The 13,688-nt window shown below is 47.7% G+C and overlaps 2 protein-coding genes and 1 long non-coding RNA gene across 5 annotated transcripts; 2 read left to right on the top strand and 1 right to left on the bottom strand.

The window, feature by feature from the left end:
- The first annotated feature begins 82 nt into the window (after nt 1-82).
- On the top strand, nt 83-8,157 carry LOC148408150 (uncharacterized). The gene is made up of 10 exons (XM_088401741.1): nt 83-298; nt 729-775; nt 1,077-1,688; nt 1,781-2,563; nt 5,225-5,391; nt 5,466-5,586; nt 6,344-6,407; nt 6,491-6,676; nt 6,757-6,859; nt 7,747-8,157. The coding sequence occupies exons 2-9, from the start codon at nt 741-743 to the stop codon at nt 6,847-6,849; spliced, it is 2,061 nt and encodes a 686-aa protein (XP_088257867.1). The 5' UTR covers nt 83-298; nt 729-740; the 3' UTR covers nt 6,850-6,859; nt 7,747-8,157.
- On the bottom strand, nt 8,074-13,023 carry lipib (lipase, member Ib). The gene is made up of 10 exons (XM_088401743.1): nt 12,905-13,023; nt 11,792-12,180; nt 11,354-11,462; nt 11,153-11,254; nt 10,954-11,043; nt 10,635-10,802; nt 10,458-10,547; nt 10,137-10,245; nt 9,604-9,777; nt 8,074-9,478 (listed from the first exon to the last, which is right to left on the bottom strand). The coding sequence occupies exons 1-10, from the start codon at nt 12,954-12,956 to the stop codon at nt 9,394-9,396; spliced, it is 1,368 nt and encodes a 455-aa protein (XP_088257869.1). The 5' UTR covers nt 12,957-13,023; the 3' UTR covers nt 8,074-9,393.
- LOC148408152 (uncharacterized) lies at nt 8,577-13,585 on the top strand. 3 transcript variants are annotated; one of them, XR_015863599.1, is made up of 7 exons: nt 8,577-8,685; nt 10,178-10,311; nt 10,628-10,791; nt 11,383-11,598; nt 11,819-12,136; nt 12,558-12,662; nt 12,913-13,585. It is a non-coding gene; the product is annotated as an uncharacterized LOC148408152 (long non-coding RNA). The 3 variants fall into 3 exon arrangements; XR_015863597.1 differs by having other exon boundaries at nt 10,628-11,598; XR_015863598.1 differs by having other exon boundaries at nt 10,628-11,598; nt 11,819-11,938.
- Nucleotides 13,586-13,688: the final 103 nt, after the last annotated feature.

Genomic DNA, 13,688 nt, shown 5'->3' on the forward strand with positions numbered 1-13,688 from the left:
TATGTTCCAACGGTAACCGAAAAATACCCGGGTTTAACTCACACTCCATACCAGTTGGTGGCGATAACGCGCCCACGCGCCATTTGCTCACCAGCTAAAAAGAAGACGTGGAACCACTACGAGAAAAAGCATCTTCAAGCTATAGCAATTTTCCGCCGGAATAGCAGCAAAAGTGACTTTAGCGTGTACTTGTGTCAATAAATAGGGCTCAAATTATCGCGTGCCGTGGTGTGAATTTTGTGTATAACGTTGCATTTATCCGCGCTGCTGGAACACGAGACGGTCTGGGGAGACGCAGGTAGGTGCCACATATGCTAATTAGCATTAGCTAGCGCACCTCTTTATTTGTTACCACATCTTTCTATTTGATTCCCGGGCGTTGCTCAAGAACGAGGTATCCTTCCCGGGAACCGTCTTTTGCATTTTAACGACTTTAACGAAAATATGTAAGGAATCGGTGTTTTGAGGGGTGCTAACATTAGCGTCGATGCTAATAACAGGAAGTTGCGGTCCGAGAGCTACTGCTCACCACGTGACTGGCAGCAACATTCGTGATCGCAGAGAAATAACTACAAATGTCAGTCGTTAGTTTGTGTTTCGTAAATTTTAACCACTTATTTAATCTCCACTAACACCTTTGGATATACTGTGCCCTGTCTGTTGGAAATGCAGCCTAATATGTTCACAGTACTTGTTCTCACTGAAACCTTGCTTGCGCTTCTTCAAAGGCCGCCGCCGGAATGTCCAGACAGATGTCTCCGTCATCACAAAGCAGGTAGATGCAATGACATCGCACAAGTTTCATATGTCAATCCCTCCAGTATATTCTTTTTTTTCTGTCTGATGTTGCAGTACTATAGCTTATTTTGCTTTTGATTATTGCTCAATGTTACTCTTGTAAGCATGCCCGCATTTTAATATGCAGTTATTGAATGACATTACAAGTTGAAACATCACTCACTATTGGTTAATTTGGCATGAAATTTTGCCGTTGTGACAGCCCTTTTTCTTGGTGGGACCGATGAATGCGTAGTCCAAAAACCTAACATGTACTTACTGCTACCTCTGCTGTCCAGGAGGTTACCTTGGGATCAACACGCACCTTACAGACCTTCAGCTGGACCGTATGGAAGTTCATCGGACCGGAGGCCCACCGGCAGAGAAGAAGAACGCAGGTTTGGTGAGGACATGTTCCCACAAGGTCAGAGGAGATCCCCTCCTCCCCCTCCTCCTCCGAAGGATCCCCTTTGGCATCAGCGAGATCAGGAAGGGAGTTTTCGACGGGAGCCGTTGCCTCGGCGCGATTTTAAGGACATCCACGTCCCCAAATCCTCCCCCCACTGGGATGGCGCATCTGATGCATACAGACAAAGAAGAGGATCCGGAGAAGAACTCCAGCGTTTTAGCAGCAGGGGAAGGTCACCGGGTTCGCCTCCCAAGTTCAGCAGAGAACCTTTGCCATTGCTTCCTAGCAGTCCCTCAGACACCTCGCAGGGTTGGTGGCGGGACTCTGAGCGGCAAGGCCAAGGGCGATTCAGAGACGTCAGCCCCGGTGTGAGGTCCGAGGTTCCGAGGGGAAGCAGAAGAGAAAGGTACGCTGAAAATCTGAAGACAAGCAGACAAAGGGATGACGTTCAGCCCTTCTTAAAGCGGATGAGAAGAGAAACGGAACGTCGCCATCACAGCGGGTACATTTACAACCATAGCAAACTTTTTGCAGCACCAATAATCTAAATATACTTCGTCATGTTGATGTTGACGTGTCCTCTTTGTGTCGCAGGTCCAGGCGGGACGACAACACGGATTTTGGGGATCAGAGTTACTCATCCGCAAAGGCCGACAGAGATTTCCACGGGGATCCTCACGGAAAAAACGGCTCGAGAACTTCTCATTTTACTGAACGCGCTCAGGCCATCCAGGATAACCGGAAAGGACCGTGTCGGGAAGAGTTGGACGCCGGTGGGCGCCGTGTCATTGACGTGCGACACAAACGCGCCGATTCGGCGATTACTTCAAAGGAAAAATTCCGGATGTCAAAAGACCGTAGCGATTCCAGGAAACGCCACTTTCAAGATAATTGGAGGGACGGCTCAGAAAGCCGGAGAAGCCTTCCGCCGCAGGAACGAACGCGTTTCGCCGAATTTGAGAGACAAGGCGCCGCCGCAAACAGGACGGAGAGGGGCGCTTCTCATGCGGCCCCGGGCCGCCCAGGTCACAACGTGGACGGAAACAACATCAAAGTCCACAAGAGCCTGACAAATGTCCAACAGGTGTCCCGGAACTACCAAAATGTTCCTTGTGAAGAGCCCAGAGCAGGGTACAGGTCCCAAAAAGGAATCAGTTACTCCAACCTGGAGGAGGAAGAGGAAGAGCTAGACTGGACAGAAGATAACCGGCACCAGGAGCCCGCTGGTCCCGACCGACGCTTACGCAGGGGCGGCCCGGAAGTGGAGCGGCCCAGGTCGCTGGTTTGGAAGGAACCCGGGGCCAAAAGCATGACCGTGGTAACGGAGGAAACGCTCACCATCAAAGTGGACATGAGCCGGCCCACCCCGCTCACAAGGTAAAGTATTCCCGTTGGGCCTCGGCGCTAAGGGTTGAAGTTGCAGAAGAGGAAAGCGTAGGGGGTAGTGAAAGTTCTTGCTGGGAAGTGGAACTAGTGGCTCTGACATCCGCAGGGTTCTTCAGCAGGAGAGGGAAGAATTCAAATTGGAACGTCACTTGGGGATTTGGGAATTTGGAAAGTTCATCAGAAGAAGAATTTGAATGTCCCTGCTTCATCACATCTATCACATCTTCAGTTTCTTCATGACCTCGCATGAGTTGGAATTCAATGTAGCGATCCGCTCCTTGTGGCCAGCGCATATCTTCAAGTTCAAGAGATGCATCTTAACGGACGTGAGTGAATTTTGCACCTTTCTGCTACGTCAGCACATTTTCAGTGATACCATGACAACAGACCGGACCGGGAGGCCGCTACATGTTCTTTTGAGAAGAAATGTTTAACGGGAATCGTGTGGAGAGCCAATTTTAAGAAGAGGAGATTTTGACTAAATTCAAACGTCTGTTGGAGGATCTCGGAATTCTCGTCAAAGCCCCCCCCCCCCCCCCCCCCCCCCCCCCCCATTCATTTTATGGAATGTTTCAATGCGCCTTCTATTCATCTCTTGGCTTCCTAATCGAAACATGGAGATGGAAATTGTAGACGGTAAAACCCGGGAAGCCGTACTGACTGAAAGAGGAAGAGATGGCTTGGATCGCTTCAAAGGGGACGTTGTGAAATCCGGTCATGTGACATCAAAAGTGGCTGACTAAGGACAGGCAGAGTTGAACAACGGGGGAGAAACGTTTCTTCATCACTTAGAGGAACGGTTAACACAGCTTCGGATGTTAGTCCATTCAACACAGCACGAATACCGAGGGACATTCCAGGTTTTCTTGATTTCCAAGTGTCTTCATGGATGCCCTTTGATCCAAACCTGGACGGAACAAGAATATTGGATTCGACGTGATCATTCATCAGCATTTGGAGCGACGGTTTTCTTCATTCATCATATTAGATTCCAAACTCAACGTCCTTCCGTTCACGCTCTGAAGAGAAACCGATGGACTCATCAACACTTATGTTAACAACCATCCGCAGCAAATTAAAAACCTATTGGATTCTTCATGGATGCCAGTGAAGATGGATGGACTTCCGTCCAAATTCTGGCCAACATGTCAGACTTGACATGGACGGGAAAGAGTCAATCCAGAGGTGCCTTTTCACGGACATTCCACGTTACGGTCAAACCTGGATGTCGGCACATCGGACCGGGGCCTGGTGAAAGCCGTCTTGGAAGGATTGGAAGGAGCTGATGCTAGGCCTGAAGCCCAACCATCACCTAAAGAACGTCCAGGATCATCCAATAGGACCATCGGGAGGAAGTGACATCACTGCCATCAGACAATTGTGCTGAAAATAGGACAGGAGGTCTCACTGTGTATCAAAGCGAAGCCGGAGAACAAAAGTTTCATCACTTGCATGAATGATGAAGATGTGATGGGAGCTCACAATGTCCATTGGATGCGATTGCCAGCCAGGAGGCGAGACAATGGAAACCGACATGACCAGCAAGCAAACTTTATGACTGATGAAGAGTGGATGTGATCGTCAAGGACGAAGGGACATCACAAACGTTGAAGACATCAATTGAAGTCAGACGGTCCATCAGATGTCGCCATCCAGTCATCCTGATGTCCAAATCTGTTTGTGACGTGAGGCCAGATTGTCAAATCATACGTACCTCAGAAGGAAGCGACTTCATTGTGAAAATCAACGTCTTGACAGTGCATTTTGAGCCCTGTCAAAGATGTCAAACCCGGGCAGGTGAGACAAGAGGAGGAAGCGACATCATTGCCATGAAATGCTCCTGTAACTTAGATGATCAGAGCTCGGCCTACGCTGTGGACCGCCTCACCGGGCCGCCGTTTTGCCCAAAGGATACTACCAAATCGTCAAGCTTCGTTATCGAACCTCGGGCTGCAAACCCACTGCATGTTTGGAAACAAATGGTATCCCACCTGTATCTCACGCTGTTGACACGCGTGACGTCACACGGGACGCCATCATCGCATCGTATCGCATCGCGTCTCGCCATATGTGTTAAATTGAGCTTGATTCTTTAGCTTCATCGAAGTTAACGTAGAGGGACAAACCTCAGACGCCGACTGCAGGTCATGTAGTTGATCAGGTAAGTCGATTTCCTTCTTTGATGTTTCGTGGCAGAAGACTTAAAAAAGCCCATGGCGGAAGCGGAATTGTGAAGATCTGCAGGTGGATGATGCCTTGTCCAATTACATCAAGCTTTATTTCAAGGCCTCCATCCATATGGATTTCCTTCTTTCCGCCTCACCTCACTTGGATGACAGGTGAGGTGAAGCCCGTCCTGGCTGGCATTATGGCCCGATCGCCGCCCGACCGCAGGGCACGAAATCATCCGACAACTTCCAGTCACAACAAAGGACCTATGAATCATCAGATTTTGCTCAATTTCGGAACGTTGACGAAGGCTGGAGAGGAACGCAAACTTCACTTCCACGCAGGAAACCCCTGCCCACCTGGCGATTTTAAAAGGACTGCCCTTCCCCGCAGTATTTTAGTGTTTTATAAAAAGCAAAAAAAAAAATGACGATCACGCCCAGAACAAAAATGGTTAACCTGTCTTCCTCTTTTCCCTGGCAGCTCGCTGCGTTACTCTGCAGAGCGCCAGTTGTCCACGGACCTGGTCAACGTGGGTCGCCAGCGCCTGGGCTTCCTACCGGAGGCGTCGGGAAGCGCGCTGAACAGCGACGGCGCGCAAGGGGGCGCGTTTACGCAGGAAATCATCACGCTCATGCACGCTGTCAAAGGTCTCAATTACGCCGATGGCCTTGTCTGCTTGACAAAAGTCCGCAGGTCATTTCTTACTATGCGCGCATTGCAGAGCTGTACTTTAAAGGTGACGGCATCACGTTGAACAAACGTTTCACCGAGCTGCAACAAGGAGGATTTGCCGGAGATGAGGCGATGGGCCTGACACTCAACCAGAGGTTCTCAAACAACCAGTATGTGACACTCGTCGAACATGTCGCAAGGGAATCCAAATCCAAGCGAGTTTGCGATGCTCGGGATTGCCCCGCCATGGTGGCTTTGAGACAACTACCATTTTTAGAGTTAGTTTTTTTTAGAGGTGCTACTCCCTGGTGTCTGCTTAGAAAAGTAAAATTGCAACCAAAAACCATAAAATCTATTGCTTTGTCGATAAAATAATATTGTTTTGTCCCTGTATAAATTGCTTCAAAATTGGAGCATATATAACACGTCAAAATTTCAAACAGGGTGTTTTCAAAAATGTATTTGTTAAAAAATACATTTATAACTGAAATGCAGAGGTAAAAATGGAGGAATTTACATGGCAATTAAGTGATTTCATTTTTTTTTGTCCCCCAAAAATGAAAACTAATGGTTTGTGCACGGTATAAGGCACACTGTCGGCTTTTGATCAAATTGAAAGCTTTTACAAGCGCGTTATAGTGCGGAAAATACGGTAGTGAGAAAGAGTGGAATCCATTTTTTGCTTTGCAAGTCAATTTACATTTAGCCCTTAAATTGTCATGGGCCACTGTGCCCCTAGTTTAAAAAAAATATTTGGAGCCTTGAAATCAATCTACACTGACATCTAAAAGCGATCAAGATCACAGCAGTACATTTGAAATAAATTTGTAATCGCAATGTGTTTTATTTCTTTCATTTAAATCAAATCTCACATGTGCTCGAATGTTCTTGCCGTGGTGGACTAGTCACCTCCTTCATCTTCCTCAGCGTGAACACGGCGCAGTCATCAGACGACATCCCGATGCCCTTTCCCAGTTTGAGCGTAGTGCAGGTGAAGTCGACTTCCTGCCATCTCACGGCGATGCCGGCGGACGTGGCGTTGACGCAGCGCCGCCATTTTCTTTTCTTCTCCAGCCGGCTCACGGTCCCGGCGACCTGAGATACGACCTTGAGATGCGGCGACAGAAGCGTCTGGAGGGCGTGACCGTCACCATTCCGGGAGGCGGACATCCCAAACCCGCAAAGGTCCGCTACGGCGGCGGCGGCGGCGGCGATGTCATGTTTACGGACGAGCGGGATTACGGACATGACGGCCATGTGGTGAGCGTGTAAAAGCACGCGAGACCCCGCCTGGGGCAGGCGGCGTCCGGCACCGCTTCACCTCGCGCGTGTGTTTGTAGGCTCCCAAGCGAAGGGGCACGTACAGGACCAACGCCGCCCCTATGCCCAGGTCCAAGTACCGCCAGCGCGGCAGGATGAACAGCTGCTACTAAAATTATGACGGTAACCTCCAAAAAACAAGCATCCATACTGCACATGCTCACGCAGGGTCACAAGAAGCCATGGGCCGATATGCATTTCTGATGGTATAACTTTGAGCGAAATATATAAATTACAGCTTTATTATTTTTTTATTTTTTTTAAACAATGTTAACCGCGGCCAACTTATGACATTTGCAAGCCTTTCAATGACATCATTGATTGTCTTAGCCTGGACTCCCATAATGTAAAAGTCTTCAAAAGTCATAATACTCTATGACGTATAAAATGTTCATATTTCAATTTCATATATATACAGCGTGTTTACTTTTGCTATGGTCGCATTTTTACAATTTATGTACATTAGAAAGAAAATCTGTCGAAAGCCCTTTGGTTTGACCTGCATAAATGTATGTTTTTGTTCCAAAAACGAGCACTTACACTGGCCATCTTGTAAGATCCAAAAAGGAAACAAAAGATGTGCTAAGCGGCGTAATTCCACTTTGATTGGTAAAGCTTTGTCCTTGACCCTGACTTTTTAACGCCACTGTAAATTGTCAACGTGCCTTCTCACAAGCGTTGCTCGCTTGCATAATCGCGGCGATCCCTTTAAAGCAAGGCGTTCCCTACTGCAGCTCATGGCGACTCTTTTAGATGTCTTTTTCCGACCGCATTGGCTTGTGTAACAAGCGCGCCGCTCGCTTTGACCTAAGACCCGGTGACTGCGTCGTTGCGCTCGTCCAATCCCGCTTCTTCCTCTGCCTCGGCCACGCCCACGCGGCTAAAAAATCCTCCGCCGCCGTCGTGATCCGCATTAGAGCTGCCGCCTCTTGACTTGACCTCAATTTCTTCTTCCCTCCCTTTGTGTTTGTGTGTGTGCGCGTGTGTGTATGCGTGTCCCCTAACCACAGGTCCCAGCTGGTGACTCCGCCCGCTGAAGACGCCCCGTGGCAACGTTTAGTCTGCCCCTCCACTCGCCCGGCAGTTCTTTCTCATCGTCTGCCTATTAAAGTGAGTCCTTGTGAGTCTTTTTTTTTTGTTTGTTTGTACCATTTCTTAAAGCAGTTTGTTTGGACATTTCTTTCACTTGCATTAGTGCACTAAGTTGTCCTCCTAGCGAGGACAACACGTACTAGTACGTGACCTTTTAAGATAGAAATCAGACTGAAATACATGCTCCAACGCCACGCCATATGGTTCTCTTTGAATCCATTTGTGTGACACCTGGAACGATAAGATGTGAACAGATTGACTTTATTTGTGACACTTTACCTTGAAACAATAATAAATATAATAAAAAAAAAACACCATCTTTTACACCATCTTTTGTGTGTGTGTTTTTTTTGTAAACGTCAGTATGAAACAAAAGAATTCAAAAGGCACACAGTCAAACTTGCCAGCATGTTAAAATGGAGTTTTAGCCAGGTGAGAGTATAAGAAATAACAAAACACAATGATAATCAGGCCTAATTTGACCTCAATCCAGGTCAGATTATTGGACGTCTCCAAAAATGATCCAGACAGATTATCTTGTCATAGGGACTGTATTAAGAGTCATCTTGCTTCCTCTAGTCTTAAACCTGTTTCAAATTTTGACATGATTGCGTCGCCAAAGGTAACCAAAGCAGCCAATCGGAAAGCTCGCTGCGTCTGTTGCCGGGCGTAAAAGAACTGCGGATGGGATTTCACTTGTATGGCGCTTGTCTACCTGCCAGGTACTCAAAGCGCTTTACCACTGCTTCTTCATTTACCTTCCGATGACACCGGCTACCGCTTGCGCCGATTGTTTGCATAACGCGTCTCACAGGCCCTTCACCACGTGGTCACAACCACCGCAACTCACTTTCCAGGTAAACTAACAGCACTTTATTTCTTCTGCCCATCTTTCTTCATAAATCACTTTTTTATCTTGTGTGGACTTTGGGGTTTTTGATACCTTAAAATGTCAAAAATCAACATGTTGAATGGAAACAAGGAAGCCCCCAAAAATGTTTAAAAAAAAAAAAAAAAGGTGATTATATGGGAAATACTTTCCATGCTGCCCCAGTATCCTAGACATGGTGTTGTGATTAATATTCTGTTTGTGGAATTTAAATTAAGCAGCCAAAAGCACATTTTCAGTCATCTCACGGGCACCCGTTTTGTCACTTGCCGTCGACTGAAAATGACATCATGACCGGCCTCAGAAAAAAGGCTGTCGTACCACTCATGAACGCTCCTAATAACTAGCAAAACCATCGGAAATAAAAGTCAATTTGGGTTCAAACCGCGCACCTAAAATTTTGAACGTAAAAAGCCTTTTGTATTAAAAGTGCGATGCCTTCAACAAACAAGGAGTGTCCACTGAGCTCAACTTTTGTAGATGAGCATGACACAGAATCTCTCGAAACAGTCAAAAATGACGTGAAAGACCTTGAGGTAAAACGTCTTGAATGTTCATTTCAATCCACGTGCTGAGCATCCTTCCGCTTCTTCTATGAGGTCAGATTTTCCATGTTGTAGCTCCGCCCACTGCGCTCATCATCATCATCATCATCATCATCGTTGGTTGGGTTCAATTAGAGGCGAGAGTCGCACGACAACGGCCGGAACGCCACCTCTGTGTTCTCCTCCATGATGATGTCAAAGCGACACATGAGCGGCCTGGACAGAAACAGCAAATGCATCACTGCACAACGCTGCATCATTTCTGTTAGCTCATCTGTGGCATTTTATGGTTGCGTCAACACTTAAGTGCAGCAAGAAAGGAATCGGAAGTTGGGGCCGACCTCTGCGGGTGCTCCAGCGGCGTCAGTCGTATTCGCAGCAGTCTGATTTTGTAGCGAGGCCCGATCACGTTGCCCGTGTTGATGCGCAGGGAGATCTTGTGCACGTGCGGCAGGTCCTCGTCGAACTGGGCCAGAAGCCGCGTGGATGTGTACTGCTCGAAGCGAAGAAGCTTGCTGGTCGCGGAACGTAAGAGCGACAAGCAGATTGCAGCACGTTATGTGACGATAATGCGTTCATCCACAGCCATTGACATCTTAATACATTGAAGACCCCGCTCCAAAAAAAAGTTTACAATTGCTTGTAGATGGCACCACAAGATTACAAATTTACACAGTGGTATTTTATATTCATCCGCGCTTTGATCTGAGCACATAAACATGATCAGTCAGCATATCTTCAAACAAGTAATTGAAAAAATGTTCCAAAATAAATGTTAATAATTAGACTATTGTTCCCTATTATGTTGTAATGAGAATAAAGATGTTTGCGTGTGTATTGTATTGCAATGTGTTTCGTCAGGAGACGAACTCACTTGTCTATACGGGCCTCTGTGACATTCCTGCCGCTGTGCAGGCGGATGTAGACCACCCCCCAGCGGAGGTACTGGTTCCACGTCACCATGTCCACTCTGTAATTCAGCTCTGGAACACACACAACGTCGGCAAAGCTCAATGAACCCTGCAAATCTGCGCTTCGGTGCATTACAGGTTTGTTTTTTTGTGGTGAGAAACAAAAACAAATGTTGGCGCCATCTCGCGGCCCGATTAAAGCCCAAGAACAATATGTTGTGAGTTGAGGAGCTTCTTGAGGCGTCGGCCGCTATTTTCCTAACCTTTTCGGGGGCCAGACTTACTCATGTAGGGGTGTGAGGCCGTGGTGCCGAAGAACACTTTGGTCTGTCCCAGTCGTAGGAGACTTTCCCGCCACTTGATGACGTCATAGCCTGCACGTTAGAGGAGAAATGTCAACCAGCAGACATAAGAAGTATTAACTACTGTGACTTGTTCTTGCATGTGTGTGAAGGCCTCACCGAGCCGTGGACAGGAAGCGGGCTTGAAGGCCTCGCACTGCATGCAGCGTCCGTCCAGGAAGTTGGTGTAGGACGCGCACGGGTACCCCGTCAGGCTGCACGTGCCGTTGAGGGCGCATAGATACAGGAACATGGAGCGCTGGTGGTCGCACACAAAGTAAGACTTTCCTAGGGGGGCGGTATGCGGTTGTAATTTGTTATTTCGGACTCAAGTCCATATAAGCGCAGAAAGAGAACACGAGGTATTAAAGATACTAAACCGTACCTATTCAAATGTACAATGTATTCTCCCGATGCCGTCGAGGATGCGCGTGCTTACCGGCAAAGATGGTTTTGGGGCAGCCGGGCTGGTCGGCCCCCCCGTTGGCGTAAAAGTCAATGTGGCCGTGAGCCCCCCGCAGGCCAAATGCTGCAACACACAAGTCAGCCTACGTCACATTCGTTCAGCATTCCGTATGAAAAAAAGGACTTGAAAAAGAGCGTTCGCATGTTAGCACATGCGGCGCGCCGATGCTCACAGTCCATGTCGGTATGCAGCACGTCCACAAACATGGCGTCCGACGGATCCAGCCTCTCGTCTGGTGTGGCGCTGGTGAAGAGAGGCCCGGCCGGGTCCAGACCTGCAAGTGCAGAGGAGGCGCCATAAGTTTCTCATACAACAATATGTAGACGTTGAGGAAATTATTTGTAAATCACGGACTGCGGTCTACTAATGTTACCTGTGATGCGTCCTATCTTGCCTTTCAAGTTGGCGCCCACGAATCCAGCAAGGTGCGCCCCCAGACTGACGCCGATGAGGTGTACGGAGTCCAGCGAGGCTCCTTCCTCCTGAAAGGGAAAATCATGAATGACTGTCCTGAGAGATTTTCTTCTGGGCCTCAAATTTGATGCTGGGTTTTGTCTCGTCAGACCACAAGACGTCCTTCCAGGAGTCCGCCGCACTCCTTGTCGCCATTGGAACCAAGTAGGTTCACCTTTGTCTCATCCGCCCACAAGACCCGGTTTTAGTTTTTCATCTCCTCTTCAGCTAAAGGTGTATTATCTTTAGCAGAGGCTAACATCGTGGACGTACAACTTTTTTGCAATACGTGCGATGGCGTGAAACGAAGCTTTATAGACTCTGTGAAGGGGTGCCCTCGCGTGTCGGGAAATCTCACCTGCATGCTCTTGATGAATCCCGTTAGGTTTTGGGCCGCCTCCCTGGTGTAGGACACGGCGGTGAGGTAGTTGAGGTTGGCCGCCCCCCGGTTCCAGTCCACCACGATGACGTTGACGTCCCGCCGCTCGGCCAGCAAGCGCACCAGGTGGTCAATCCAGATGGGCGGCGCCCCGGTGGGCCGGTAGCCGTGGATGATGAAAGCGGTGGGCCGGGAGAGGTTGAAAAGCGGCTCGGACGGGAAGCGGTGGTGGTGCAGCTCGCGGCCGCACGCGGGGTTGCCGCGCGTGTACAGCAGCAGGCGAACGTAAAGGCTGGTGCCCAGGAAGCAGTGGGACAGGTTCAGGTCGGTGAAGTTGTCGCACGAGTCGCCGCTGTCTTCCTCCAGGCCTGAAAGACAAAACTTGGCTCGTGCATTTCTAATCGTAGTTTGTTCAGCAATTCCAGAAAATAGATGACATACTGTAGCTACCGGTAAATTGTGTCAGTAGTGACAATGCGCATTTGTATAAAGTTGAAGAAAATAAAGGCATGCAACTTTTTCCAAAAAGCCGCTATAAGACAGTTTAGCTGTGAGTTTCTTAGAGAGAAGTATGGCAAATCCTAACTAGTGAGCCGGCCTCGAAAGTTCTGCAGCTATCTAAAGTGTTGTGGCGCCACCGTTTAATGGGACACGGTGAAAGAAGTGCAGTGCGACAGTGGCCTCAATGGGATCAGGCTGCTATAAAAAAAAAACAAACAAACATCCCATCTCATGTTTGCAACAGGTGATTACAGCTGTCAATCAGAGGAAGAAGGCGGGACCTCGGCTGAAAACCACAACAGCATGTATGTGCGTGTCTTCAAGCAACAAGCCTATACAGGCTATTAAGGTACAGTTCCAAAGATTATTTCTTTCTTTTTTTTTCTTTACTGGTCACCTCAACATCATTCATCTGCACCATTCAGTTAAATTGGTTTTGTATTACTACTTTATATTGCCTCTGATTATCCGTTGTACAGTTGCTTATTTTGCTCATTTTGACTTAAAAAAAAATGCTACAATGTATTCCAACTCTCAGAGACAAATTCCCGGTGCGTTGAAATCAATAAATAAAGCTGAGGCCGTCCTTACCTTGGCAGAGCACCAGAAGTGCCAGCGCAGCCAGTCGTCTGCAGGCCAGCATCCTCCTTTTCCTCCTTCCAAACGCGACGGCGTCTCCCGGGTAATGACAGACAGACGGCGGCGTCTGAAGCTGGGAGGATTTGATCCCAGTGGGAGGAGCCCAGTTGAGAGTGGCAGGAAGGTCGACCGATCACATGCTTTGCTTGCAAGGACTTGATGCCGATTGGACTCTGAATTGTGTTTTAAAGTCCAAGTATGGAGAAACACAACAAGGAATTTGTCTTTGGTAGTATGGGTCCCAACAATGAAACAAAATAACTTCCAGCTACAGAGTCTTTGCTTAAAGGGACAATATGTGAATTTGAGAAAGAATAAATGATTATACATTTCAAAAACTTGCGAATAAATGTGTTCTTAACGACCAACAGTACGCTTTAAATATAATCGCATGGAATGATATTACATGGGGGGTGGCACTCCTCCGGAGGCGACCGTGTTTGTTAATGCAGCGCCTCCTGCTGGCCGTAATGAAAAACGGTCCAAATAATGGGTAAAATAATTACGATGCAACAACAGTTGTGCAGATGATATTGAGAATCGTAGCGCAATATTGCAACCACTCCCATAATTATGACACGAAGCCAAATGTGCAATTATGTACTGTATAATAACCCAGATGTGATTTCTTGTGCAGTAGGCTTTTCTATTAAAAATAATAATAATAAAAAAAAAGAAAAAACACAGCACCATATTACTAAAACAAGCATTTTTTCACGTTTCAAGTTTTTTTTTA

The sequence above is a fragment of the Hippichthys cyanospilos genome, chromosome 19, assembly GCF_059441005.1.
Source record: "Hippichthys cyanospilos isolate Australia breed blue-spotted pipefish chromosome 19, RoL_Hcya_1.0, whole genome shotgun sequence".
Lineage (NCBI taxonomy): Eukaryota > Metazoa > Chordata > Actinopteri > Syngnathiformes > Syngnathidae > Hippichthys > Hippichthys cyanospilos.